Consider the following 25,796-nt stretch of genomic DNA (forward strand, 5'->3'; position numbering starts at 1 on the left):
ACCAAACCCCCCCATCCCTGGCCACCATCCCCTCCTCCCCTCCCCTCACACACACACACACACACTCACACCTACACACAAGCTGATAGCCCCCACCCATCCAGCTTTAAAGAGCTGCTTGCAGGTGTCTTCCTGTGTCTGTGGCTGGAGGAGGAAGCAGGGGGATGCCGTGCAGTGAAAGCATTAATTTGGGTTTCACAGCAGAAGATGTGCCTTGACAGAGACAGAGACACATGTGTAGTAAAGTTACTGCAGGTCAAAGGGCGTCTAGACACGGATTAGGGCAGTGCTGTTGGTGAACATCACTCACGGCGATGAGACATTTTTTTTATGTAAAGGAAAATAAAAGTGAGGTGAGGTTGTGTATTTATTAGTAACATTTTTTTTTTCTTTTACGTTATTTGTGAAAAGATCCCATTTCTAAAAAATTACAACAAAAACAATAATCATTTCAACACATTTAAAATATAATATGTTGAAAAGATTTAGACATATTATTTCACCCTTGAATTTTAGATTTTATCAAGAGGTGCAAAAATACACATCATAAGCTGAATGCATTTTCACCACTAGGCACAGTACATTTAACAAATAACACCTTCAATAACGTAAAAATAAAAGTTAGTAACCTTCTTAGTGGCTAGAACAATTTCAGGTGACAGCATGACACAAAACACACCACACAAGACTCATAAGTGAAAACACAGTCTGTCTCGCTCCTCTCCCACACTCATTTGGTTAAACACACACACACACACACACACACACACACACACACACACACACACACGCACACACACACACACTCATCTCACAGAAATGCAGATGCTACTGAGGCCAATTAAATAGTTTCAAAATATATAGATTTATAAAATAAAAATAATTGAAGTTGCAATGTTGTACCTTGCAGTTGAGGATCGTATTCTGGAGCTCAAAGCACTTACACATTTTTTAAATGTTTTTTTTTTCATGAGAGCCATTCCCATGATAAGTTACTGGATGTCACTGGCTGCAACAAGTGGTCTGCTTTCCCCGCTCTCCTTTTCATTGGATGAGCAAAGTGTCAATCATCAGCCCGCTCAAAACTGGTGAATTCATATTGGTGTCACTACATTGTACCAGGATGCCTCCACTCACACAGCTGCTGCAAATGCTCTGCACTTACAAAAGTTTAATAGTGCCACAAAATTTTGTGACATTTTTCTTTTTAATAATAACATTTTGGCTTATGAGAGAAAGCTTGGCAAATGTAGTGTGTGTGTGTGTGTTGGTAAATGTACACTATGTGTAAAAAAGAAAAAGAAAAAACATCTACAAGTCAGATAGATTTAATTTTCTTTTTTAATTGATTGCAACACATTTTATAACCACACATTACAAAATGCACATCAAATATTTTATCAGGCTCAGTTTGCAACCTTATTGATAAGAAAAAAGAAAAGAAAAAAAAAACTACCAAAAATATGCTTTTACAAAATAAGACAATTATAATAAAGTAAATGCCACTTTGGATAACCGTAATCAAAAAACCCATTTTTTTTATTCTAAATAAAAAAAAGCTTGACATAAATAAGTTAGTATAATTTCTCAGTGTTTTTACAAAATTATGTACATAGGTACATTGCAAAGATTTACACAAATACACAGGCATGGTGACTGCATTTCTGAGACGAACTGTTCTCTCTCTCTCTCTCTCTCTCCACCCAGGTGTACACTGGTCACTTTGAATATAACCCACATTTTAGGCAAATAAAAGGGAAGCTTTTAGACGCTCACATTTGCATCCTCAGCAGGCTAACAACATTTGTGAAAAAAAAAAGGAAGAAAAAAAAAGTACAAAAACATACATGGAAATTTAAGTCAAGGTTATCACAAAGTAATACGATGTGAAGTCAATTAAAGGAGCACAGGTGGCGCTGGCAACCATACTGAAGCAACCATGTATTTGGTATTGTAGGACATTCAACCCTTTTCAGAAAGTAAAAAAAAAAAAACTCCTCTCTGAAGAGCATTAAGGCTGATGATGAAACAAAAAAAAAAAAATATAGTCACAGAGAGGATGACTTTATAACACAACCTGTGCAGTTTTTGTATGGTCTTTGTCCTTCAATATCTGAGTACCTCATGACTCCAGAGGAAATCTAAACACACCCTCACAAATGTGGCTGAGGTGTGCAGGAGAACTTGAGACAAAAAAATAAAAATAAAAAATGGATCATATTCCAGGATTAAACTGATGTTAAACGCATCTATCACAAAATAAATACCGGCTGATGTAAGAGGAAGTCCTAACACAACTACTAAAGATTGATTTTTTTTATTGTGTTGGTTTCCTGGGGAAATAGATCTTCTAGGAGAACCTGCACTTGGTGACACTGATGTGACCACAGGAAGGAAAAAATAAAAAACAGATGAGCTACATTTGTACCGTTCTTCACTGCTGAGTTAGGAAGATGACGAAGTGAAGATACACTGTTAAGAAACTGTAAGAAGCCATGATTTTTTTTGTTTGTTTTGTTTTAAATGTAGCAATTAGGGACTTTGTCAGAGTCACTCTGCCTTTTTAGAAAAGAAAAAAACAAAAAAACAGAACAGCATTTTGGAAACACGTATCAAAACTACACTGCAATTCTTCAAGTCAAATCAAAATTCACACCTTTTTACATAAAGGATCTGTGTTCAAATCATAATGCTTTTCTTATGTGCTACATATGGAGAGAAATAATATATAATAATATGTATATTTATTTACACACAGGTAGTAAAAAATAAGGAGCAAAAAAGGAAATCAAACCTAATTGCACACTGCTACATTGACTGCTTTTAGAGGCAGTAACTTTTTAAATTGAGTGCCACAACTTTAGTGTTTCTATTCAGTGCTTCAACAGCGTCCTCCCCCGTCTTCAGGAGAGCTGATATGTTTCTGATGCTGTGTAGTTCCTCTTCCAAAAAAAAAAAAAAAAAGGAAAAAAAAGAAATTCGGCCATCGCTGAGGTTTCCCACATAAAAAGGGGAAATACATCTTCGGCTCTGTGGGGAAAAAAATCAGATGAAGAAAAAAGTAAATAAGAGGCTGCAGGGTTGGGAATAACTTATGACACTAAGCATCATGCATCACTTTCAGAATACTTTCTCAAAACAAGTGAGCGTAGACAGAAAGTTTGTAGTTTTCAGCTAGCAAAAATGGAAACTTTGAAAAAAAAGGAGGGTGGGGGGGTGGATTGAGTCAGCATCCAAAAACATGGTGTGAAACATGTGAATACACTGAACACGGTCAGCTGCGCTGATGCAAGAGATGTTTGTTGGCTCATTCATTCATCTCCTTCCTGGATAGTATGTGTGTAATAATAGCAGGAGTGTGATTTACATCAGCACTCGCACCTTCTTCAATCTTATACCTAAATTATTAATAGGATTTCTTTCTTTGTTTTATTTTTTTAAAAAGGTGGCAGCAAAACAAAAATCTGATATTTTTCACCATGTCTCCATCAAAACCAACATGTCTTCTATATATTGCTGTGTGTTCACCATCTTTAAAAAACACATCACAATATTCCATGAATTTAAACACACACACACTAAGAGGACAAGTTTGGGTGTTCACATCCTGCCATGACAGTGCACATATTCCCCCTCCGCCTTGGCCAGCAAAGCACACTTGATTTTCAGACCTGCACAGCTCCTTTGCATACACACACTCTCTCTCTCTCCACCGGCAGAGACAGACGTGTGTGTTGTAACATTAGTGTGCAAAGTGTGTGCAGAGGACACAAACACACAGCGAGAGAGAGAGAGAGAGAGAGAGAGAGAGAGAGAGAGAGAGAGAGAGAGAGAGAGAGAGAGAGAGAGAGAGAGAGAGAGAGAGAGAGAGAGAGAGAGAGAGACCAGCCCCTTCCCGTCTCTGCTCTGAGGGCAGTGGCTGCTGACGTGTTACTACTACACTGTTGTTCAGCACACTTGTTGTTTACAGTTTAGTCGGTAAGTCAGGCTGGCCGTGCAGGCAGCGGGGCTGTAGTAAAGATTAAAAAAAATAAAAAAGGTGCGAAAGTGCAGCCATGTTTCAGCTGTTTTCTACTCCTCATGCATCCATCAGAGCGCATCGAAGTGCAAAACTAAAACCAAAAGGTTTTGGGGGGAAAAGCTTTTACGCGCACCGTTACTACTGGTGTTCAATGAATGGGGCAGCCTGACAACACCTTTGAGGCGCACACAAAAGCACAATCATACGTTCACGTGAGCTTGCTTCACATCGTCACAATAAAAAGCTATTTTTTCCCCATCTGCCTTCTTAGCGATCAACAGCTGGAAAAGAGGAAGAAGAGGAGGAGGAGGAGGAGGAGGCGTGCTGTGCGTTTTCTACTCTTAACGCAGAACTCAATTTTAAAAACCAACATTTTTAGAAAAGTTGCATCAAAAAAACAAAAACAAACAAAAAAAACCAAAAAACAACAACAACAACAAAAAAACACCTATAACAAACAACAGTTCCTTACCGTTTTTTTCTCCTCCTCGTCCTCACGTTTGCCTCTTGGGACTGGTCTTTCTGGGTGTGTGTTCTGTAGAGAGGCTCCGGCTCGGACAACTAACCTCAGCTGAGCTGGTGTGTGACCTCTTATTCTGAGTCGAGGTGTCTGCAAAAGCAAAACGTAACCGTCAATATTGAAGAAGAAAAAAAATTACTAAAAAATAAACAAATAGATTAATGTCGCGATGCATGGAACATTTTCATTGTGAACCCAATTTAGAGCCAATTCAAATTTTCTATATAAATTGAGCGACGTAAGCCTGGGTGTGTTGCAGAGAGCCCCACCACCACCATCACACCCCCCCCAGCCTGGGCTACCTGTAACACTAAAATGCACTCGGGGTGAAAACAATCCAGTACCGTGACATGCAGGTCTCTTCCTCAGCCCGGTGCACTGCTCCGTGCACTCCATCGGCCCGTCGGACCTGTCGCTGTCCTCGCTCGGAGCCACCACAACACAGCTATGATTCCCGTTTAGATCCACATTGTTATTCCCAGCGGAGCAGACGCCCTTCTCCCTCCGCGCGACCTGCCCGTTGTAGAACGTCGGGACGTCTCTGCAGTCCACTAGTTCCCACTCGAGCCTGCCGTTGGCCAGCGGCGTGTGATTGGCGAAGTCGAAGCCCCACTTGGCGGAGGCAGCCTCCTCCATGTCCCGCAAATGTCCCTTTAAATCCCTCTTTAACTCTTCGTGATTCACCGAGCCGAACAGGCTCCTGCAGGCTGACGGTTTCGGGTGATCCGACAGCCGGGGGTCCGTCCGCTCCAGCGTCGGGCTCCCGTTTGATAGTCGAACGTCTGACATTTTACCCCCCCTCCCTGAAGAAAGACGACAATTTTTTTTTTATCTCTATTTTTTCCAAAACAGCCGGGAGCGTCCAGTTTTTCACGAGGAAAGAGGAGGAAAAAAACCAAAAAAAAAATAAACCCAAAAACAAAACACCGCTCAGAAAACGAGGGTTATCTCCTTGACGCTGAGCAAGATCCACAACGAGCGTGAAAACGGCTTATGCCATGCACACGTCGAGTTGGAGACGGTGACGGCCGCGGTGTGCTGGAGCCCGGTGAAGTCTCCGCGGATCATCAAAACAAAGTGCACAGGAGCTGGAGCCGCTGTCAGGTCCGGCCGCGGCGAGAGAGACGGCAGACAAACCTTCTCAGTACCCAATATGGCGATTGAAAGATGTACTTGGGATTGAGAGTGGAGCTGAACTGGAGAGGGGGGGAGGGAAAAAAATGATTGACACTAAGAGCTATTTAAACGCGAAGACGGGCGCTCATTGGTCAACGCGCTTAAGCCCGCCCACTTCCTTAAGGTGGACCGGTTAGTTGCGACAGCCAGGCGCGTCTGTGCACCAGGTCCACCAACTTTATCCTCAAATATAAACACTGATATTTGCAGCTACCCCCCCCTAACAACTTTAAAAACTGTTTCAACGCAATACTTATTTCACTGTTTGATGAGGCTTTTCTCTAAAAAACAAACAAAAAAAACAACAACAATTTGTTGCGTTTTATTTTTATGATCAAATAGAGAGTACAGTAATGTTAATGTATTTTATCATCTCAGCTGCCAAATTAGAAAAAAACAACAGTCTTTCTCGCCAGCTGCTGACAAATTTAGACATTAAGTGTTATGCCTGTAGAAAGCCATTTTATAAAACTGCATCCCAATATGCATAACTGACTAAAAGACTCAACTCAAGGGTGGAGTTTGAGACATCACAATCCTTCATTTTACAGTTAAATTACCTATGTACCTAAATACCTAATACCTAACATGTACCTAATAAAAACTCAAACTAAATATATTATAGAAATGTAAACAAATAACAAAATACATATGTGCGTATAAATACGAAATAAATCCTGCCAAAACAATCGTCACTAAGATTTGTAAAAATAAGTAGTGGAGGCATATACTTTGTAAAAATTGAATGACTTTTTAAACATTCCACCTTAAAAGAGATGACATTTCTGAAAATACATCAGGGAAAGCTTCAAGGTGGGCCCTCTGCTAGAGAAGGTGTCCCCCCCCAATGTCCATAACTACTGAACAAGAACAACAACAACACCAAAACATTTTCTGCATATTGTGCAAATGTGTATCTTTACGACATTGCACTTCCCCCGATTCTCTGGAGCCGAGAGGGGGTAAGTCAAGGTCAGCACACACCAGACCCTGTCCTCATCTCCACCGGGGCCCCAGGAGAAAAAGAGAAGAACAGATGTACTACGACTAGAAAGCCATGCACGTCTCCACATTCAGAAGTCTAAAAAAGCAATAAGTAAAACAGAAATCCAAAAAGATAAACCGAAGAATGACAAGCAAAGACCCAGTGTGCCGAGAGGAAGAAATGCTTATTTACACCACACAGAAAACTCGGTACTCTCAGGGAAAAACCTCTGCCAATCTCGTAAAAAATATTCCACCAAATTAAATATAGAATATATGGAATCTACTAATGATCTACAAGCAAGATTATTTGTTCTTGGAGTTTATCTAAAACCTAGTTCTTATCTTACTTGTACAGTTTACACCCTCCACCACTAGGAAGGCTAAAAAACAGCCACATAAAGACAGCTGTTTGCCTCATGTTCACATCAAACTGAGAGAAACGTGACTTTCTTAAAATAGAACCATAAGCTGTTTGCGAGAAATGATGCTATTTAATTTTAATGTGTCCAATTATTTACCTATGGGGTCACAGCAGGGTATGTGGTGCAGCTGTGTTGGCGCTGCCATTATGGCTGGAACAATGCTGCCCCCTAGTGGTTCCTCTACAAGATCTCTGCAGCGGTACAAAGTCAGCAGGCAGCAAGCTTAATATGAAAAAGGATCTTTAATACCATAGCTTTAGATAAACATCACATCTGTACATATACATATTTATATGACAACCACAGGCAATCGCTGAGGGTTTAGGCTGCAGCAGAAACCCCATACTGTTCCAAAGTATCAGTCCATCCACATCTGCTCACTGACCCTGCAGAGATGTAGTCGCCTACCTTCCCAGTCAGTCCGTCATACGGTCAAACTGGTCCCGTTCGAGGGCCTCAGAGACCCAGCCACTTGATGATGTAGAAGTTCCTCTTGCCCACTCTGAGCAAGGTAAGTCCATTTGACAGGATGTGGAGTTTGGGGATCAGCACCTGCTCCGGTTTGTCCGTCCGCTTGTGGTTGATCCACACCGCTCCCTCTGAGACCATTCGATACCTGCACACAAACATTGAAACAGCGAGTTAGTGCATAGTTCCACCTACATAAAACTGAGCAAAAATAGTCAGCGCCTTACCTTTCATTGCTTCAAAACATATTGTGAACATTATAAAAATGTCATCCATCTTACCAAACTTTTTAAAGCCTACGATCAAACTAAGGTATGGATGTGTATAATCGAAATCCTAAATTATAATAAAACTGCAGTTGACAGATTTTTTTATGACTGATTTTCTATTCTTCCATTTGTATCAGTAGAAATTAATATAGCTTTTGGCTACTGGCCAGCCAAAAAATAAAAATGCACTGAAAACATCACAATAGACATTTTTAAAAAATGACACTTATTAGAAGACATGGACACTTAAATGAAGACATGTAGAAATGGCTACAAGTAAGTGACCCAAATTGCGAAAAAGCCAAATTTGCATATGAATTGTTTCTGTTCGTTTCCCGCATGTGTTGAAATTTGCACTGACGCTCCAGTACAATGCAGATGAAAGACACTTCAAAAGCAACATCTAATTCTGGACACGGTGACTCATTTACGCTCAACCATGCAGAGAACACTGAAAAACATTTAAATATCTGTCACTAAAACTGTGTGTGGCTTCATGGCATCAAAGGTAAAGGATGGAGCCTGACAATAACAACCTCTCAAAGATATAATGGTATCCATGTATATATGCCAATATGAAAACTGTTGGGTTTTCTTACAGAACAAAATGCAGAGAAAGATGCTTGAGTTGACTTACATTTTAACATATTCCCAGTGAAGCTTACTGTTTGAGTGCTCTGATTTTAGACAACAAAGTTAATTGTTACAAGTATAAGTAAATATGGTAAGTATATATTCTGTCTATATATAAGAATTGCACATTTGCACTAGCTTGCTGTTTCCTCTAAATGCACAACCCAAACTACATCAATGCTACTTTGCAACTAATGTAAATACTGTAAATTTCTTATTTTAGTTTAATTAGTCTAATCTATTCTATTCCATTATTCTTTATTGTTTTGTGTCTGTGTAACTAATATGCTAACTTGTGTACTTAACGTGCTGACTTGTTTGTGTCTGTGCATACTCCACATGCCTTTAATTGCCCCCTGGAACAAATTAAGTTTTCTGAATTTGAATTGGAATATCAGCCGATGTATAGACATTGTCATTTTTTTTGTCCCAAATACCGGCACCGGCATCGGCTCCAAACATCCAGTATCTGTCTGGCTCTAGTAAAAGAGAATATATGTTATTGTAATTCGGATGGAATGACCCTTTAATGCTCACTCTCGGTAATGTCTACACTGGAGTGTGCAATGTGGTTCTGAAAGTGTATATCTCCATTCTGAAATCACATTAAAAAAACCATATCTAATAATTCAGTATATAATACATATATATATATATATATATATATATATATATAAAAAACGAAAATTTTCTCAAACCACAAGCTCTTGAATTCACCCACAGTTAGGAGCAAACATAATGGAATTCAACGTGCGGTTCTTGAACGAAATGCACCATGGGAGTCGCAGGTCACCTACCCTTTTGCTCCCTCTGGGATTGCTTTGACCAGGCGGCAGGCATCTATCACAGTGGTTCCCGGCTCCAACAGCATCTCATGGAAGGGCGCCTCCCTGAAGAGCTCCTGAAGCTCCTCGTCACTCATCTCCTCCAGGGCCTCCACGCTGCTGTGGTACAGCGCGTTCGTACATCTGCAATGAAAGTATCAAATGTGACTTTTTCTTGTCTCTTCCTCAGTTACACTCATCTGTCCTCCAACTGAATGGCTTCCTGCCGCCCTTTGATAAGTCGACACAAATAAAGAATGTCATGAATAAAAACTGTAAGAAATGATCAGGAAAAATAAACTGCAGTACAAAGACACACACACATACACAAACACACAAACTGACCTCTTTGCACTCTCCAGTCCCTCCTTTCCATGCACCAGCTTCGTCACCTCTGCAGCCAGCCGTTTGTGTGCGAGGCGTTTACCTGGATCCTCCCTCTGCTGCTCCATCAGCCTCTCCACCTCTGCCAGAGAAAGGAAGGTGAACAGCTTCAGGTACCTGTTAAAAACACCAACAATATGTATTTCAGTCTCCTATTACAGTTAGATTCTCTATATCAACCAGCCAGATGAGGTGATTTACGAGTTGCTTTCAGAACTTGCACTCGTATTTTCATCAGCCGGGCTTCGTCTTCACCTACCCCTCCACACTGGTGTCGGGCTGCCTGAGAAAGAACTGGTAGAGTTCGAAGGGAGTTGTCTTGTCTCTGTTGAGCCACACCGCGTTGCCCGCCGTCTTCCCCAGCTTGTCCCCGACCGAGCTGGTCACCAGGGGGATGGTGAGGCCGTACACCTCCTCGCCGCTCACTCTGCAGGGGAATCAGGCTTCATCACACAACTGTCACATGTCTGGTGTGGGCATTTCAAAACTTGTGACTGTTACGTTCTATTTTCTATAATTGTCTTATTGATTAACAGATTTTTGTTGTTCAAATTGACTAATTTCTAGCAAACTATGACCCAAGCTAGCAAAATGAGAGTTTTGTCCGATCTGCATAAGAGCATATTTACATTAAACATCTAAATGATTATTTAATAGTGAAATTTGTATACGTTTGTCATTTACAGCAATATCAAAAACACATTCATTTTCAAAAGGTAACAGAGAAATGCAAAGTATAGCCGTAGATGGGCCTGTGTGGTAAATTAACTCATAGCCAGACATCAAGTTGTCCAGCTGCTTGCTGCACAGTAAGGCTGGGAAATATATCTTGATATGAAACCATCTATCCTGTCAGATGTGGATATTGTTAAATCATAATATAGCATAAGAGTTGTCTTTTCCTGGTTGTAAATACTGTATTACAGCGAAGTGATGTAATTTTTCTAACTGTTCTACTTAGTTTAATACTTAACACACTCTACTATTACCCTTATTTCTGATGATTATTTATTAAAAATCCTATTGTGGTACAATTTTGAAAAGTACCAATATTCATCCACACAATATTGTTGCAGTGTTGACATCAAGGTTTTTGTATTAAAAAATATTGTGACATTGATTCTGTAACAAGGTCCTAGCGTTTATGAAGAAAATATCAATTAAATCTTGGATCACCCCATTTGGTTGCAGCAGAAATCATGTGCTTTTGCTGATCAACAGGCGATCGCCTCAAGTTTGATTACAAGACTAAGCTATAACACCCAGAGCTTTTCAGGCCTCACAGTGTCACCTTGGTGGCTACACTTTGCCAGATGATTGGTTCCTGTTTTGTGGAAAACTGTCACATGTTTGATTAAAATCAATAGCTTATTGGTGGGTGAGAACTATGCCGAATTAAAGAGTGCCCCTTAACGATTCAGACAAGGTCTTTAGTCACACTTTTTCTGGTGTGCACACAATAACCAAGGCTCAATGATTATTAAATCAGAAGAATTGTCTACGAGGTTTGGAACCCTGTCAACATAACACAGGTACTCACGCTATTACAACCTCTTTTTAAGTAAGATGGACATTTACTTGTGAATGAACTCATGGCCAGACATCAAATTGCCCAGCTGGTCGGTGCCCCCGAGCTGAATCTTGCAGCCGTATATTTGGTTCAGGTGGTGGAAGTCATAAGCTTGGAACACCTGGTAGGTGAACTCTGTCAGGCTCATACCGTCAGCGCTCCTCAGCCTGGACTGCACGCTGTGGCGACTGAGCATGGTGCCCATCCTGAAGTGCCTTCCGGCCTCGGACAGAAAGCCCACCACGCTCCGGTCCTTGTACCAGCTCAGGTTGTTCAGGACCGTCACGGTGCCCAGCTTCTTGGAGCCGTCGTGAAAGTGCACCTCGTGGTTGGTGAAGATCCTCTGGATGCTCTCGCGGATGCTGCGGGTGTTCGCCTCCACGGCGTCCGCGGCCAGCCGCTCCCTCTCGCTCGTTTTCCCACTCGGGTCACCGATTTGGGCCGTGGCCCCTCCGAGCACGGCGAGGACGTGATGCCCGGCGTTTCGGAAGTGCAGCAGGCCGATGAGGGCGAGCAGGTTGCCCACATGGAGGCTGTCGGCCGTGGGGTCGAAGCCGCAGTACACAGTCTGAGCACCGGACTGGAGCAGCCGAGGGAGCCGGTCCTGAGCCGCGTCCTCTGGGAAAGACTCCTTCAGGATGCCGCGTTTGTTTAGAGAAAACAGCAGTCCGTCATGTACAGGGGAGGAAAGGTGAAATGTAGATCTGAGTGTGAGGGGAAGACTCGTTCTCCTTGGAAGAATAGAGGATCCATGCCGCGATGCATAACAGCAGGTCCTCGCCATGGAGGCAGCCATGTTGGACAATGTGACAAGAAGGAGGAGGAGGAGATGAAGGTGGGGGAAGTTTGTCAGAAGGAGAGCGCCCTCTAGTGCCCTGGTTCTGACAGAAGGGTTGCTGTCTGTGTAGATGGTCAGATTTAAACACATGGGGGCGAAAATGAGCCACGGTCCCATTTATACATCCACGTGAAAGACACCCTCCACCTTCCACCACCACCATCTCTCTCTGCAGTGTGATTGCACGTCACCCAAAACTAGTGAGGGATATTTTAGTGTTGCACTTGATTGTTTGTCCTGCGACATATTTAAATTATTTAAAAAAATACTGTAAACAGATCATTATAGGAATTTGCACTGTAAGCACAATAAAACCTACTTCAAGATCCACTCCACACATTAAGGCATCCATAAAACATATTCTAATGTGTGTCTGTCATGGGTTTTGAAGAAAAAAGTGTCAGACTGTGTACGTATATCATTCTAAGCAGAATAAAACGCAAATATTCAACTGAAGGAACAAGAAGATGTTCAGCTGATGTTGTAAATCAGAGGTGCATGTTTCTTCACGTCGGTGTGTTTCATAAGATTTCTCTGAGCCATGTACACATTGAACCTGGTGCTTTGTGGACCCCAAAGAGTCTGAGCAGTTGCCTGATTATCCCGATTTGTAATCCGGCTTTGGCCTTACATCAAGCACAATATGAATTATTATGTATTATATTTATGTGACATAACAAGGGCCTTTATGCAGTACTTTTGAGGCACTGTGTTTTAGAGGGTCCCTGTGTAAAACCCTCATTTTAAAATCGACATTCTTTTTTGGCTAAATTGTTTTATCAATGTAAAATAGAAAATATTAAAATAGATACTGTTTAAGTAAGTATGGTGTGATACAGATGTGCTTGGGTCCTACTTCTTGCCCTGGAAAATGTTTGGGAGCCTTTGCAGGGATAATTTTTTTTTCATGGTGAGAATTTATTTCTACCATCCGTTTCTTACTGCAAAAAAATAAATAAAGTGTGGTACTGTATATAGACGTTTGAGTAACTAAATAGTTCACTCAATTGTCCAAGGGCAATACACTGTTGTTGCCGGTGAATGTTAACCATATGATCCTGATGTTAGGCATTAGATCAACGGAATGTCATCAATGATGTAACTGATACACGGTCCATTCAACTTCAGACAAAAAACACAAAAGCCAAATGTGTCGGATTTTAAAATCATTTTATTTTGAAAATCCATTCAATGTCAACTTGTTCCATTGTTTAAATGACTAGATATACATTCATCAAAACATTTACAGTATTGTTATCACGCCACAGTACACATTAACAACACATCCAAAGACAGTCTTTGTTGTCTTATCGCACGACACTATAGCCACAAAAACAAAGTCCATGAAATCCAGGAAGAACAACAACAAAAAAAGAAATCAAATAAAAATCAAATAGCTAATTCCTATGACCACCGCTCCCTGGTAACATCTTTTCTGTCAGTTTTTAGAAAGTAAAAATAAAAGGTCATGTTAATCAATATTGTTGTTGGTGTGTGTGTGTGTGTGTGTGTGTGTGTGTGTGTGTGTGTGTGCTGTAGGCCGAGCACTCTAAAGTTATTCCAGAGAAAAGCAGAGACAGAGATAGAGAGGGAGGAACAGTATCTGTTTTTTTAATATATATAATCCCGAGCTAGTTCAACAAAGGAAGACTAGGTTTCCCTGATACAAGTTAAAAAATCCCTTGTCAATTTAACACAAAACAGGCATTCCTAAGGGGTAAGCAGACATCACAAATTTACATGACTCCTCCTCTGCGGCCTGGCTCTTGTGTTTCAACCATTTTTGTGTTTAATGTTTTAAAAATCTGTCTGTGTTTTTAAAGCAAATCCTTCATCGTTACTGTAAAAATGAATCTTCGATAGCACTTTTGAGCCTCTAGGATAGTTTCCTTAATCTGCTGCGACATAATTTCCTGTCTGCGTGGCCCTACTGTGTCACCGACAGCTAATTTAGCTGACGACACCAACGGTTTACAACTCTGAAAGTCTGTGTGTGTGTGTGTGTGTGCGCGCGCGCATAAGTCAAATCTCTTTTTTCTGAATCTCTAGTGTTTTATCTGGCATGGGCACACGCTAAGGCACGGATTGTTTGTGGTTCATCCCCGAAGCGAGCTGTGATGGGGAAGAACCGAGCTGCCCTGCATGAACGTGGGGAGGACTGACATTCTGCGAGAAAGATATAGTAAGTGAGCAAGTAGAGGCAGCTTGATCTTCAGTAATCTACACATGGCATAAGAAAGGTTTGGTGAGTTAGTACAATATAGCAGCGAGTGAGGAGAGAAAAGTCGAGACAATAAGAGCATGACAAAAACAGGATTATAAAACAGCATATTACTGCATTTTCATTACTGCATCTTATTTACCATAATAGCATGTGAGTGATGGCAAATCATGAGTGCATTCAGTTTTTTAATCAAAACGAGACGTGATGTCTCAAAAACAAAAAAGGAGGAGGCAACTGTGGATGATTTCTGATATTGATGAAAGTCTGTGCATATATTACCCATTTTGTTTTACTTAGTGTGCAACCTGAGAACAGAGTATAAAAGGAGGAGATCGGCATTGTGGGATCAGTGCTGAGCTGTAGCTTGACCTCTCAGAAGATAAATGTCATTTTCACTGTATTGAAAAGGTCACAAAGGTCAAGTTTGAACCAGCTACACAGAGCTGTGAGCGGCTACAGCCCACAAGTGCTTTCAGTTTTAAAATCACGAGAGCTTAATTTAACACGTTAACTGAAATACAGTCGAAAGGAACTGAATGCAGCATCGATGGTTCTCACTCTAGAAATAGCAAAGGAATGTCCCCACCGGGATTCAGATCTATAGATACTCAGATTACCAGTTGCCCTGTTACCCTTTAAATCTATTTACACCACACTCTTCAAATCCGGCCCGTTTCAAATAAACTATTATCTGATTTAGTCATACATAAATGCTTTAGTATAAAAATACGATCCAATTCAATTAAAAACACAAGTATGTAGCATTTAAGCAAAAAAAAAAGAAAAGAAAAACAAAACATACAGTACATAACCACATTTACTGTAAAATTTAAAGTATTAACCAAAACGGAGAAATACAAAAGTTGATCATCATTAGTACCTTGTATACCTCGAGAGTTAAAAGCTGGAGCGAGCAGTCGATCTGATCATTTCAGCTATGTACAGTACTCTGTTTTTATACAACGAGACGTCATTACAAACACAAGGTCCATTTCTTGTGACTTAATTTTAATAAAATTCATGATTCTACTCGGGGGGGGGGGGGGGGATTTTGGTTGGAAAAGCAGAACAGGGGGAAAAAGAAGCATTCTCTCACAGATTTACATGCATGTTATCCACGCCGTCGGTCATTCATGCTTTCACCATTTTCCCTGTCAAAATTCCCTCATTGTAGGTCTTCTGTGTAGCGTGTTCATGTTCTACAAAAGACAGTGTGACAGGGAGGTACAGGAGTGGCCTCTGCACGTGCACGGTTATCATCATAAATGTATTTGGTCTTCGTACATCACCAGACACTGTTATGCTCTTTTGTTTTTTGTTTTTTCACCCCTTTCCCCCAGTGTGTTAAATAGGTTCTTGTGTGCGTAAAAGGTCCTGAAAGGTTAAAAGTGGCCAAAAGGATTTTCTATCTCCTGCAGAAATCACTGCTCCTGAAGTGGAAGAAACACCTCGTCACCGTGTCACACACTTGCAAAATATATGCCTAAAGTCAGGACAGAAGTGAAGCTAACTAGAAGCTGAAAACACAACAGAGACGACCAGATAAGCGGGGAGCGATGCTGGCTCGGGCGTGTGTGAGCTGACCAATCGGAGCAGATGGAGAATTCGGGTGGGGGGCCTTAAAGAGACAGGAGCTAAAAGTGAGGGAGAGAACTGCTGCACTGACCAGTATGAGAGAGCTGACGATGATTTTCTTTTAGCACAAACCTGTTTTACTTTTAACTAAAAATAAGATTATCAACCTGAAACCTGAAAATGTCTCCTTTAAAAAAAAAAAAAAAAAAAAAACTCAACTAATATGATGTGGCTTTTATTTATTGCGGATAGCCACATTCTGACAGTTTGCCAGAAATGATCAGGCAGTCTCAGAAAAAAACTACCAGAGCAAAACAGAACCCCTTTTCTCCCCAAAATGACACGTTTCTAATGATTTAAAACTTCTAATTGTCAAAGTATTGGTTTAATGTATGAGGCCATACTAATGGGCCTTTTTCTTCATGAAGGAAAGAAGAACGCTTTTCATCTGCCATGTAAAAATGTGCACATATAAGACCCCTGAAGCTCAGTCGTGTGTTACTGTGAGGACCAGACACAACCAGTGAAATACAATAGAAGGCAGAAGCATGAGAGTAAAAAGAATGAGATGTAATTTTGAGGAACGGGACGGACTTTGCCGAGTGAGAAATTCTGAAAACAGTAGAATTAATTTCTCCGCAAATCCGCTTTTCAGTCTGGCTGTATTAAGGTTGTAATGCGGTTTATCTTAGCCCTTGAATACCAGGACACAAATCCGGATGGAGTGCCAAACGTCTGTGCGTGTGATTCGTGACAAAGGCATTTAACGGAGGCCCAGTATAAAATAAGTGTCACATTAACATATCGTAGGCGTGCTTGTGCTTCAGACGTGCGTTGTGATGCTTATACACAGTGAATCTGTGGCTGTGATCATCTCAATTTTGTCCTGGCAAACTTTAACATGTTGCTACCCTTATTCTGAAGTGTAAAAATACTTTTGTCTGTACAGTTTGCGGACAGGTTGAGTGATAAGTCATGAAGTCTTTACGCTGCCTTGTTAGGAAGAGAGAAGTGTGAAAGTCATTGATCATTTCCTGTATTGTTATAAACAAATTATGGCTTGCAGGACTTACAGTACAAATAAATGATTATGCTCAGGAGCCTGGCGGCGCCACAGTTGTGTCTCTGGGTATAAAAACGGTGGATAAACATGCTGGAGTCGCACGGACATCCGTCACCACTGTCTGCTGACAGCCAACTTGGCAGGAGCTGCCTTTGCTTGAGAAACTGCATCATCACTGTCTCGTCATTGCTGCTGCCACTGAAGACATTTGGGTGTTGTTTGCTGTGAAGGTATATGGCTCTTTGACATCAGTATAAAAACTTTCAGACATACTGCTGGAGTGGCAACAATCAAGTCCACTTTCTTTTCCTCATTTTAGGGCTTGTTTAGGGACAGGATGGGGATCACCATGGTGCTCACCTCGGCCACTTCAAATTAGCGTGTAGTGTTTGGTCAGAGGTTGCATACACCGGTGTCTAGACAGAAGCTCAACCAAATGCACACCACATCTTTGCATACATGACTTTTCTGCCTGTGAAGGTTCCACACAATGGAGTGCAGAGCAAAGCTAACTTGTGCTGTGTCGGGAGAAGGGGGGGGGGTTTAAGTGGTTCAACCTAGCTTATAGAGGACTCTTCTTCTTCTGTCCCTGAAAAATAAAGGAGATGGTCTGCAGAGTGCCTCCCCCTGGTTATTCCTCCACAACCCCTCAGTACATGTCTCTGTAGATCTCCTGCAGGAGCGGGTGAAGTGAAGTGTCCTCTGTCTTTTTGATCTCCTGCACCAGCTGAGCGTGCTCGGTGACAAGCTGCCGGAGGTCGGCGAGTTTCTGCAGCAGCTTGGGGAAGAGGAAAGTGTCATCAGGGTGGTTGGCCAGCAGATGGAGCTGTAGCACCTGCACAATGCTCTCCTGCATTCGCTCGATGTGCGCCACATTCACCAGGCCGGGTCGGTCTGATCACAGAGAAAACAAAACAAACTTAAGTCAGACTCCTTGACCGTAAATCTCCTGCTTGAATAAAGCGTTCAAGAGGAAGGCAGTAACAGATTGCCTTAACAGTTTTTTAAATTTAGTGTAAAAGACAAAGAAAAATATAATAATTGTGCAGCAAATTAACAGTTCAACTGTAAAAACCTCACCTCCACAGCAGATGATAGCAGCCACAAACAGAGCCAGGTCACTGTCGTCCAGCTCCAGCCCGTTGAACTTCATTGCAAACTGGAACTTTGGCTCCATCATATCACTGAACGGCCGCCGCAGGCTCTTGAGGAATTCCCGGGTGATGAAGCCTGAGCCGTACGCCACGAGGAGCCCGTCCTTGTTCATGCTGGAGGCGAGCAAGGCGAAGAGGGCCTCGTACACGCCGTATTTCAAAAGAGTCACCTGATCGTTGAGGTCCAGGCTCGAGAAGCCGGGGACGGACTTCGCGAACTCCGTGAGCTCTGTCACCGTTTCCACCGACGTGCACTGGCAGCAGTGGAAGATGCGAACTTCCGCCTCCCTGTCCTTCAGCGAGGCCGCCGAGCCCACCATCTTTGCCACCAGGGTCTGCTCTGCCAGCTGGAGGGTTTCCATGTCGTGGATGACGAAAGGCTGTGGACGAAGGAGAAGAACAAATTCTTATGAGCCGTAAGTGTAAAATATGGTAAAATGACACAATGTGTCCTGTGATTTGGGCCTGTATAGTAAATAAACCTGATCCTGCTACAAAACCATGGAAAAAGCTGAATCATCAAACCTCTGTATGAAAAACTGAAGCGACTGTGTTGTTGAGAGACAGGCTAAACCCGGAGCCCTTTTTGACACACAGAAGACAAAATGACTCTCTTTGAACCAAGAGCTTTTTAATTATCGATTACAATTATTGATCGTACTCTCATCAACTTATCATTTCTACAAAGCAAAGAGGGATCGCTGACCAAGATGTCACAAAATAAGAAAGGAATTCATTTGAAGAAATGGACTAAAAAGATGATGTAATCGTCACAATGTGTTTGAGGTAGACATGTATGTAAAGCTACGGTAAGCAGCTGAGCTCACACTAGCAGTAAATGATTGTCACTGAAGGGTGTTTTTCGCTGTGTCACCGCTCCCACAGAAGACGAATTACAACACATGACGAGCAGCTACACCTGACGCCGCGCATGATATCAGAGCTCTGACTCATGATACTATGCTAAATGTGTGCGAGCATGGGAAGGAATGAGAAACGTGAGACACAGCTGTTTCATTTAACGGGACTTCTTTGTCAACACAACACTTGATCATCAGATCACGCGTGTCATACGAGTCTGCAAATTCATAACTCAATGTGGGAAACGTAATAAACTTCCGAACAAGGTCAATGTCCAATTTGACAGTTTTTCCAAATGGATATACTTTTTTTTAATACATTCCCTTAATCAATGCTACTGTGATCATGCAGAAGCCAAAACTACACCCATTGTGTAGCCCGGAGGATTGCAGTGATAGCATAATTACTCTCCTTGACCTGCATTTACACCTGTATGCAGCCTCAAGCAGGTTTGTAGGCCATTTCCTTCATAGAATATTAGTACAGTTTATACTGAAAGCAGCTGAGGGTGCTACACCTTACAAGAGTGAGTGCTGCAACACGTTCAGGAAATAAATCCGTTTAGTAGATCCATTGATGAACGCCAATTTCTCAACAAGACTCCAGCACTTGAACTGGCTAGACAGCCTCAACATGATCTGATGCAATGCTGTTAGCGACAATAATGCTGCATTCATGTGCTCCTTGGATGTTTCCCTTTTCCGGAGTTGGGAAGTCATTTTTTGACTTTGGTGTGTTCACTTGCATCATGTTGGAATGTGGGAGCAACATATCGCGTCAGAGCGTTTAAGCAACACGTTGACAGCTGGTTCCTGTTTACAATATGTTTCCAGTATACAATGACTATACATTACATGACTTTGGTATGCGTTTCGCACCATCAACCCAATGTTTACTTTCATCTGCCATCGGCGTCACATAACGTCAACTCAGCAGTTTGCGTGCCAACATTTTCCCTTGCTTTCCAACTTGAGAGGACATTCACGTGAATTTTCCCAGTAATCGAAAATAATCTCCAGTTACAGACAAAGTGATAACAGTTCATTTCAGCCATCTCAGAGATATCTCTGAGATATGTATATTTGACATATCCACATCGTCTATTGTTGAGCTGTAGCAACGTCTTGGCGTTTTCTTTAGCCGCTTATTTTTAGGGACTCTAAACATCAAGTCAAGACTGAACGTACTGTTACCATAAATAATAGCACAGTAAAACCAGTTAGGTCAGATAATAAAACTAAAATTGCTATACACAAATCATAGCCGACTGTGACACAATTATGGCTCAGTATTCCTCCCAGACACTGACACTGATGAGTCAAACCTGATGGAAATTTTCTGGTGAAGTTACAGGTCCTAACTGGATCTGAGGCGTGATTAACCACTCTATAGCTTCTTAATAATTAAGTTGATTGTTTTGTGCATCAACTGCCAGTCAGCATTATAAAACCATATATATTTTCTGGGTACAATGTGACTCACATGGGAAGTTCTGCGTTGTATAAAAGTTCTTTTACACCATGAATGACCTCTGAAATCAAGCAGCGATCAAACAATATGTGCATTTCCAGCTGACTGCTTTCCAATGTCTGCGAACCCCCAGAGACTCCATCTGAACTCTGAACGGACATTTATCCATCTAGAAGCTTTGATCTCCTGAAGCAGCCGGGGGGGGGGGGGACGTCTGCGTTTGAACATGGCTGTGCACTTCTACTGACCTGTCCCTCTTCAACCTACACACACATCCATGGAATTCACAACAACATGGTCTGACCCTCATCCCCACTTGTCAGCCCACTTTTTCTGATGGGAAGAAAATGAAAGAAGCGAGGCTTTGAGGGGATGTTTTTGGTGGCAGGCATGGAGGGAAACAGGCGGCAGAGGGAGAGGTGACGGGCTCATACACTGGCTCTTTATATCGTTTCGGCGCAAACAGATGTTTCCTTGTCCCGCTCATGTGTTGGCTTGCAGCACTGATTGAGCAAGTTATTTCTGTCATCGGCTGGCTGCACATAATCTCTGAGGTACCCGAGGTCTCTGAGGTCACATTGAGACATTAGCTGAAGAAATAAATTAGAAAGTTGCAAGACTAACGTGACCTTCATCTGTGAGGACACGAGCCACGAGGATGCAATCCACACACACACACACACACGCACGCGCGCAACACCTTCCACTCACCAACCCACTACACAATCAACGTACAGGGGTGCTGGTCTTGCCGGTGAGAATTGTTCGAGCCTTGGCCTTGTTCATGTTGAAGTTCTTGAGGTAGGCCTCGTAGATCTGCCTGGCCAGTGTCTTCTGGTCGGATACCTGGGGGTCTTCAACCTCCCTGTCCCCCGTCACCATCTCCGCCTTTAGCTTTAGCTTCTCTGACTGGGGCATCCGACCGAAACGGATAGCTGTAGAGAGCAAAACAGACAGAAAGTCAAACAAAGATCACAGAAGTTATAACAGATCACATTTAAAGTGTAACAGATCGAGTAACTACAATAAAATACGCAGAAAACTTTTGTATAAATCAAGGAGCAGATGAAGAGCACTTGCTTGAGTGCCATAAAACTGCAATAACATGTATTCAAAATGCTGACGTCTGGAGGAATTACCATCAAAATGTCTGCAAAGACACCCTGCTGAGTAAAATGAATCCAAGTCAACAGCAGAGAAAAAAAACATTTAATGTATCCAAAAAATCTGTCCAAACAAAACTTGTGCAGCAGCCGCAATGAAATGTTTAAAAATAGCCCCTGAAACTGCAGAAAAAGCAGAGCTCAGGCTACTCAACATCTCACTGAGCTCTTTGTTTCCCCGACATTTTGGTGCCAAACCTTATTTTTCCCAACCGAAGGAGCCGATGAGGCAATCTCACAATGTCATAATTAGCAAAAGTTTAACAAAAGCGACGCATGATGAACTGAACCTGGTCTCGATATTCGCCAGTTATGCAACTTGAATCTGGCACTCCTCAGTGTCAATATAAATGTACCACCACTGCAGTCAAACAGTGCGGGCCAAGGCTTTCATTTTCAATTTTAAATCAAGTTAAATTCAACTTTTAGAAATGTTATTAAAATTAGGCATGCATTTTGTTTATCAACATTTGTAAACATCACAGTAAATCGAACAAAAAAAGTCCAAGTGGTCATGAAAGCACAAAGTACCTTTAAAGGCAAAAACGTTACCTATTTCTATTACAGATTTACAGACACAGGCAGTCTCATCCTGGCAGTGAATGCAATTCAAATTCGACTCATCTGTGCCATCAATACATGGCTTTATGAGCAATAGCGGAGCCGAGGGGGGTGACCACAGAAGTCGCTCATGGCAGTTTAATTATCATTAACAGCACTTTATTGACAATGGTTTTGACCGTCAGGAACTTGATCTCAGTGAGGGATGGGTTTGAACATGCAAGGTATAAAATAAATATTGGCCTAATCAGTGACATTAAATCCATCACTGTTTGGCCGTATAGAACGACAGAAATCCTGTCTGCAGAGTTCCCACACACACACACACACACACACACACACACACACACACACACACACACACACACTGAATAGCTGAACACTTTCACAGCCAGAGATGCACGTGCGATCCGTTGCAATGCTTTGGTTGCCTATCTGTAAACTCTCATGCTGTTTCAGCACAATTGAAAGAAGACTAAGAATAGCAACAGAGTCAATGTTCTGTCAACGGAAAAAAAAAGTAAAAAGAATAAAGACTTTTCTTTTTGTGCATTACGGCAACAGAAAATGATGAATGAACACGACAGGTTACTACATATTACACGGTGTGTTGCAGTGCTTGTCAGTTGTGAGGCGTGTGCTTCAGCGCCACACAGGACTTGTTTTTCTACGACGGGACGCTGGCATCTCTCAGACGGCCTGATCCCATTTGACTAATGAGATTAGAGGTGAACTGCTTTTAACCCCTCCTCACCAATTTAAATGGGCAAAAGCTGATGCATGCGCACACACACAGACACAGACACACACACACACACACACATTGCTGAGAGCCCAACATCCAGCTGCACCTACCGCCCGCATTTACGAGATTGTAAAAGCATATAAAGGAGATCTGATTTCCCCCTTTTCCGATGAGCCACCCACTGTTGACACGGCTGAAAAGAATCCAGGCCAACTGAGCAGGACTGAGCGGGGATGAGATACAGAGCTAACCGACAGCATGAGGGCCCATTAGATTACTGCTCACAAAGTGGATGGGTCGTCTGATGCTGGTAAAGCTCCACAGTGGGCGCCTGGGCAGGAGCCAACTCTAATTAAGATGAGAGGAAGTGAGTGATGCTAAGCTGAGCATAAGTCAATTTCCTAAGAGCCAGTGTGAGGGGATGAGTCTGTGACTCGAGTCGGAGGGGGGGGGGGGGGGAATAAAAGGTGGGAGGGGGACAGTCTGTCATTCCATTAAATCATCTGTTTCAACGGCTAATTTGTGGAAGCAGATTCCAGCCGTTTAACGCTCACTTCACCACAGAAGGACTTATCATTGATCTGGATCAGTTATTTTCTCTGCCAAAACATTCAGTGACGTGTTCATTGCCCGTCAGTGCATGAGATCTGAGGCATCAGTAAGTTGTAGGTTCAGGAACCTTTCAACCAATAGTCCCATCTCTATTTTTATCTGCTGATATATGCAAATATTTTACAATAATCCCTCAAATGTGGTTATCAAACGCTGGTGACAAAGATTTGTCATTGAGGTTAATTACAATTAAATACTAAACAGTGTTGTCTAAAATGACGTCAAAGCACTGAAACAGGAAAAATCACCAGGGTTTTGATAATTACAAATTACCCTAAACATCTTTTTCTGCGTTTCATTAGCAAAAAATAAAAAATAAATGTGCACATTTAATATGATACATCTGTGAAAGGTCAATACAGGCTGATGATACAGACCAACCGATATATCTGTCATGTTGTAGCTGCAACAGGAAATACACTGTGTTATCGATACAACCGACTCCAGAAAAAAAGTAAAGCACTGATGTAACCAAAGCCAAATGTAATACTTACGCCAACAGTGAGTGGGCCTCACTCGGGGCCATTACCCTTTTAAATGTTATATAATACTTTACTTCTCACCTCTCTGCTGTCATTGTTCGAAAAAAGGCAAATGTTTTTAAAAATACTTATACTTATTCTATTAAACTCAATACTTTTTCTCGTACAAAGCGAGAATCAGTTATGCATTTTCATTGAGATTGTCCCTTATCAACTCATAAATGTTTAGACAGATATTTTTGACAATGTTATCTTAAATATGAGCCATATAGCAGAAAAAACTATTATTACAAACACTGAATGCAACAATAACTCAGTGTTCTGTATTGTAAACCATATCATTCTAATTGACACATTTCACATATACCAAAAAAAAATCCTTTCTAAGACTGAATGTTTCAATTTTAAAAGTCAAAACTGCGAAACCGTTTTTTGCAAGAAACGTCGAGCATCTTTAGGTTTAAGTGGGTAATCGATTGGCGATCGATGTGAACAGAGGGACAAAGCTCCAAAATTAGCAGTGCTGTGGTCCTGTGGTCTGTTAGACCACCAGATCTCATTATATCGGGTTCCACTGGTCTCAAATCTCCTTCCTCTGCCTCTACAGTTACATTTACACCAATGAAACTCTATACACATATACCGTAAGAGGAAGGGCAGCTGACAGAAATACTACTACTGCTGAGTAGCAGCGAGCTGCTGGATCATTGTCAAAATCTGGTTTACGCCTTTAGGAAGCCTCAATAAGCCAGAGGGACAAAAGACGCTCAGTCCTGCCTCTGCATCCACAAGTTCACTGGCAACAGCAGTATGGAATATCTGCAACATGTGCACAGTTTGTATGTGAACCCACCGACTGCATTGATCCCTCTGCCAAAAATACACTGTTCTACCAGAATAAACAAGCACCTGCACACCCACCCACATCTATTTCAGTGCTTTTTTCCCCAGTCAAGACGTTGACCTTGGCCAAGGGTCGGCATTACATCTGCTGTGTTTATACAGAGTAAACAAGACTCTCAAGAGTCTCATGTTTAAACCTCAATAACCCTGTACAAAGATAAGCAGCAGTGAGGTGAACATCTGATGTCTTTTAACAAAGACAATATTGTGTTTAAAGTGTTCACAGATGTGCAGGTGTTTTCACTCTTATAGTCGAGACTGAAACCCAAACCTGTTTGCATCAGACTGAACAAGCATGTGCTAGATTATCAAAAATGTAATACTTTTTTTTTTTTTAAATCTAGAACTTCAAAATAAGTGGGGCGGCTGTAGCTCAGTGGGTAGAGCCGGTGGACTAGTGATCGGAAGGTCGTTGGTTCGAATCCCGGCTCCCCTGGTGTGGAACTGAGCTATATGTCGAAGTATGCTTGAGCAAGATACTGAACCCCAAAATTGCTCCTGATGTGCAGTTGGCACCTGTGTGGCAGCCTCTGCCAGTAAGGGTCCTGCGATGAGCTGGCTACTCATTCAGGGTGTACCCTGGCCTTCGCCCACAGTAACGGGATTTGGCCCCAGTAACCCCCACGGAAAACAGCGGAAAAATAAAACGGAACGGAACTTCAAAATAAGTCTGATTTTGACTTACTGTGGAAACACTTCAGAGAAGCAAAATTTTGATTTTTTTTAAATAAACTTTTATAGAAACAGAATTAACACAAATGCCATGTGATTAATTAGCATCAATGATAACTTTTTTTTTTATGTTTTGTGCTCTCTTGATTTCCTGATCTGTCTAAGCAGCGAAGCTCAACATTGGTGTTCTGCATGGGTG

At 41.8% G+C, this 25,796-nt stretch overlaps 3 protein-coding genes across 8 annotated transcripts in view; all 3 read right to left on the minus strand.

The window, feature by feature from the left end:
• Positions 1 to 1,323: 1,323 nt before the first annotated feature.
• On the minus strand, positions 1,324 to 5,724 carry cdkn1bb (cyclin dependent kinase inhibitor 1Bb). Its single transcript, XM_030425232.1, has 3 exons — positions 4,886 to 5,724; positions 4,494 to 4,631; positions 1,324 to 3,030 (listed from the first exon to the last, which is right to left on the minus strand). The coding sequence occupies exons 1-2, from the start codon at positions 5,328 to 5,330 to the stop codon at positions 4,516 to 4,518; spliced, it is 561 nt and encodes a 186-aa protein (XP_030281092.1). The 5' UTR covers positions 5,331 to 5,724; the 3' UTR covers positions 1,324 to 3,030; positions 4,494 to 4,515.
• A 299-nt stretch (positions 5,725 to 6,023) lies between these two features.
• On the minus strand, positions 6,024 to 12,143 carry yars2 (tyrosyl-tRNA synthetase 2, mitochondrial). The gene is made up of 5 exons (XM_030425225.1): positions 11,283 to 12,143; positions 9,964 to 10,131; positions 9,666 to 9,821; positions 9,294 to 9,464; positions 6,024 to 7,742 (listed from the first exon to the last, which is right to left on the minus strand). Exons 1-5 carry the CDS (start codon positions 12,068 to 12,070, stop codon positions 7,583 to 7,585), a joined length of 1,443 nt encoding a protein of 480 aa, XP_030281085.1. The 5' UTR covers positions 12,071 to 12,143; the 3' UTR covers positions 6,024 to 7,582.
• Positions 12,144 to 13,265: 1,122 nt separating this feature from the next.
• The window catches only part of pparab (peroxisome proliferator-activated receptor alpha b), a 40,828-nt gene continuing 28,297 nt past the window's right edge, over positions 13,266 to 25,796 (minus strand). For all 6 annotated transcript variants that reach the window (XM_030425229.1, XM_030425226.1, XM_030425230.1 and 3 more), the window contains 3 exons: positions 21,195 to 21,394; positions 18,055 to 18,508; positions 13,266 to 17,868 (listed from right to left, as the gene is read on the minus strand). In XM_030425229.1, coding sequence (XP_030281089.1) covers positions 17,624 to 17,868; positions 18,055 to 18,508; positions 21,195 to 21,394 — 899 coding nt within the window. In that variant the 3' untranslated portion in view covers positions 13,266 to 17,623. The remainder of the gene's footprint in view (positions 17,869 to 18,054; positions 18,509 to 21,194; positions 21,395 to 25,796) is intronic.

This window comes from Sparus aurata, chromosome 8 (genome assembly GCF_900880675.1).
Source record: "Sparus aurata chromosome 8, fSpaAur1.1, whole genome shotgun sequence".
Lineage (NCBI taxonomy): Eukaryota > Metazoa > Chordata > Actinopteri > Spariformes > Sparidae > Sparus > Sparus aurata.

Coding starts and splice junctions, on each gene's coding strand:
- yars2 (XM_030425225.1), bottom strand. CDS start 12,070: ATGGCTGCCTCCATGGCGAGGACCTGCTGTTATGCATCGCGGCATGGA. Junction 10,132..11,282: donor GGCCATGAGTTCATTCACAA/GTAAATGTCCAT, acceptor ATTCCCCTGCAG/AGTGAGCGGCGAGGAGGTGT. Junction 9,822..9,963: donor CCCGACACCAGTGTGGAGGG/GTAGGTGAAGAC, acceptor TGTTTTTAACAG/GTACCTGAAGCTGTTCACCT.
- cdkn1bb (XM_030425232.1), bottom strand. CDS start 5,330: ATGTCAGACGTTCGACTATCAAACGGGAGCCCGACGCTGGAGCGGACG. Junction 4,632..4,885: donor GAAGAGACCTGCATGTCACG/GTACTGGATTGT, acceptor TTGCTTTTGCAG/ACACCTCGACTCAGAATAAG.